The following is a 2,135-nucleotide window of genomic DNA, read 5'->3' as shown; positions in this document are numbered from 1 at the left end:
GCCTTTTTTCTTTTAATTTATTTTAAGCAAATCGTATTACAGGAGTTGTACTGAATCTCTGATCATTATTCCTAACAAATGTTTTGATGCAGATTATTGTTTTGTACTAGGGAGTTGCTGCATGTTGAGAGTCTACATAACCAGACCAGGTCTGCAATTTTGTTTGATGTTTAATGTGATTTTTTGCTCTTGTCTGGAATTTATTTCAGGGCATCTAGATGACGATGGGTTGCCCCATGGATTTTGTACAGTCACCTACTCATCAACAGACAGATTTGAGGGAAACTTTGTGCATGGAGAGAAGAACGGCCGTGGCAAATTCTTCTTTTTTGATGGAAGGTAGACACTGACTCTTTTTCTTCTATTTTCTGCTTCCTGCTTGCAGAGATACAGAACTAGTCTATATAGATTGTATGCCACTGAGTTTCTGGATAAGCTTTCTCATTAAAAACTGTAGCTGGAAAGTTTTCCCTACTGCTGCTGTAGTCCCATACCTTTGGGGACTTGGAGGCTTAGTACGTAATGTCTGAAGTTGTTTCCTGGTGGGAGAATGCAGGGATGTGAGCTCTTCTAGCACTGTATAAATTTACAAACTAATTGGAGACCGTAAGAACTGGGAGGTGGTCAAACCTGTTGGAAACCAAGCTGACAATGACTTGGACTACAAAGTTCAAGTCCGTACTGGCAGGTGGAATTCTTAGTTTGTCTTATAGCCCTCTACAAAGACTGCAGCTGGGCTGGGAGCTCCCTGTGCACAGCTGTAGGACCTTGACGGAGAGTTCTTCAAGACCTCTGCTTGGCCTTGGAAACTGTTGAGTGGTTAAAGGGATCAAGTTAAATATGGTTTTGTTTCCAACTCTGTGTAATCCTCTGCAAGTTGCTTGTGGCCTGACTTGATTTTGGAAGAGCCCTTATGAGTTCCTCTCTCTTCAGTGAGAATTGCGACAGTGACATTGGGCTGGTCTTTGCCTGTGCATGCATTTGCTTCGCACCTCTTCGTTACGAACACCTCGTACATCTTCCCCCAACTGCAACATTTCTCTCTGGAGTTGCTCAGAACTTCCTCCAAAGGAGCAGCAGATGTATAAAATGACATGATTCTTCATGGTTTTGCAGCTGTTGGTGGCACTATGAATAGCAGCTGTTAAACTGACAGTCATGCCGGGTCTACTCTCTTCCTGCTCAGCGAACTTCTGAGCAGGAGCAGAGGTATTGTGCTGTCTCAGTGAGTCAGCTCCTTGTCTGTACTTGCCTTTGCAGTTGCTTGATCTGCGGGATTGTGGGGATTTTTTCATGAGAAAGATAATATATTTATTCAGTTATGCAGAAACTGATCAGGCCTCCAAGCCTGGATGAAGAAAAATCCCCACTGTTGTTAGTAATGGGCTTATTAAATCTTGTGCGAGTAACTGAAAATCAGTACTGCCCAGCAGCTGACCTCTCTAAAATAGCCTTTTTTTTTCTTTTTCTTTTAATAAGTTGGCAGACAGCATCTCTATGGACACATGTACATAATGCTTCTGTGCTCGTTGGTGATCTCAGCAGAGCAGTCTCTGATGGTACAGTCAGAGAAACTGACCCACTATTTTGTTTGTAGAGCTGCTCCTCCAAGTAATCCAGGGTACAGGCAGTGCTCTGTGGGAAAACTCAGACTGCTACTGAGCCCTTTCTGGACAGCTTAAGTGTTGCCAACTCTTTTTTTTTTTAATTTAACCCCTAAAAACGTGGAATGGGTTGGCTACGGTATGACTTCAGGGACCGGCAGAATGAAAATACACAAAAAATAGTCTGTAATGTGGTTTTGGAAACAGGATTTTTTTATAAGCTGCCTTAGTTTAGCTGAAGAAACCTTAACTGAGCAGTGACTAGTTACTACAGGTGTTGCAATTTACCTAGCTGTGCCCAGCTAGCAGGAGCAAGTTGCTCTCTGAAGCGGATGGTTCAGACGCCGTGACGTCTTGCAGGAAGAATGACCCGGCATAAAACAGGGCATGCTATTTCCATTAACTGTGCCGTGGGCAAGGCTCAGTGTTTACGAAGAGGAGAAACGAACCCCCAAAATTTCTCAAAACGCCTCTCCCCTTAGAGCATTGTGTGCTTTGGTGCAGTGCGTTCGCTGGTTTCGGAATTCCTGG

The 2,135-nt window shown here is 43.6% G+C and overlaps 1 protein-coding gene across 1 annotated transcript in view; it reads left to right on the top strand.

Moving 5' to 3' along the window:
• Nucleotides 1-209: 209 nt before the first annotated feature.
• The window catches only part of SETD7 (SET domain containing (lysine methyltransferase) 7), a gene marked incomplete at its 5' end in the record, with an annotated part of 11,349 nt that continues 9,423 nt past the window's right edge, over nt 210-2,135 (top strand). Inside the window, one exon of the mRNA XM_009874146.1 lies at nt 210-339. Coding sequence (XP_009872448.1) covers nt 210-339 — 130 coding nt within the window. The remainder of the gene's footprint in view (nt 340-2,135) is intronic.

This window comes from Apaloderma vittatum, unplaced genomic scaffold, assembly GCF_000703405.1.
Source record: "Apaloderma vittatum isolate BGI_N311 unplaced genomic scaffold, ASM70340v1 scaffold42697, whole genome shotgun sequence".
NCBI classification, from domain to species: domain Eukaryota; kingdom Metazoa; phylum Chordata; class Aves; order Trogoniformes; family Trogonidae; genus Apaloderma; species Apaloderma vittatum.
The sequence above is the reverse complement of the archived record's forward strand: the minus strand, read 5'-3'. Positions and strand labels throughout refer to the sequence as shown.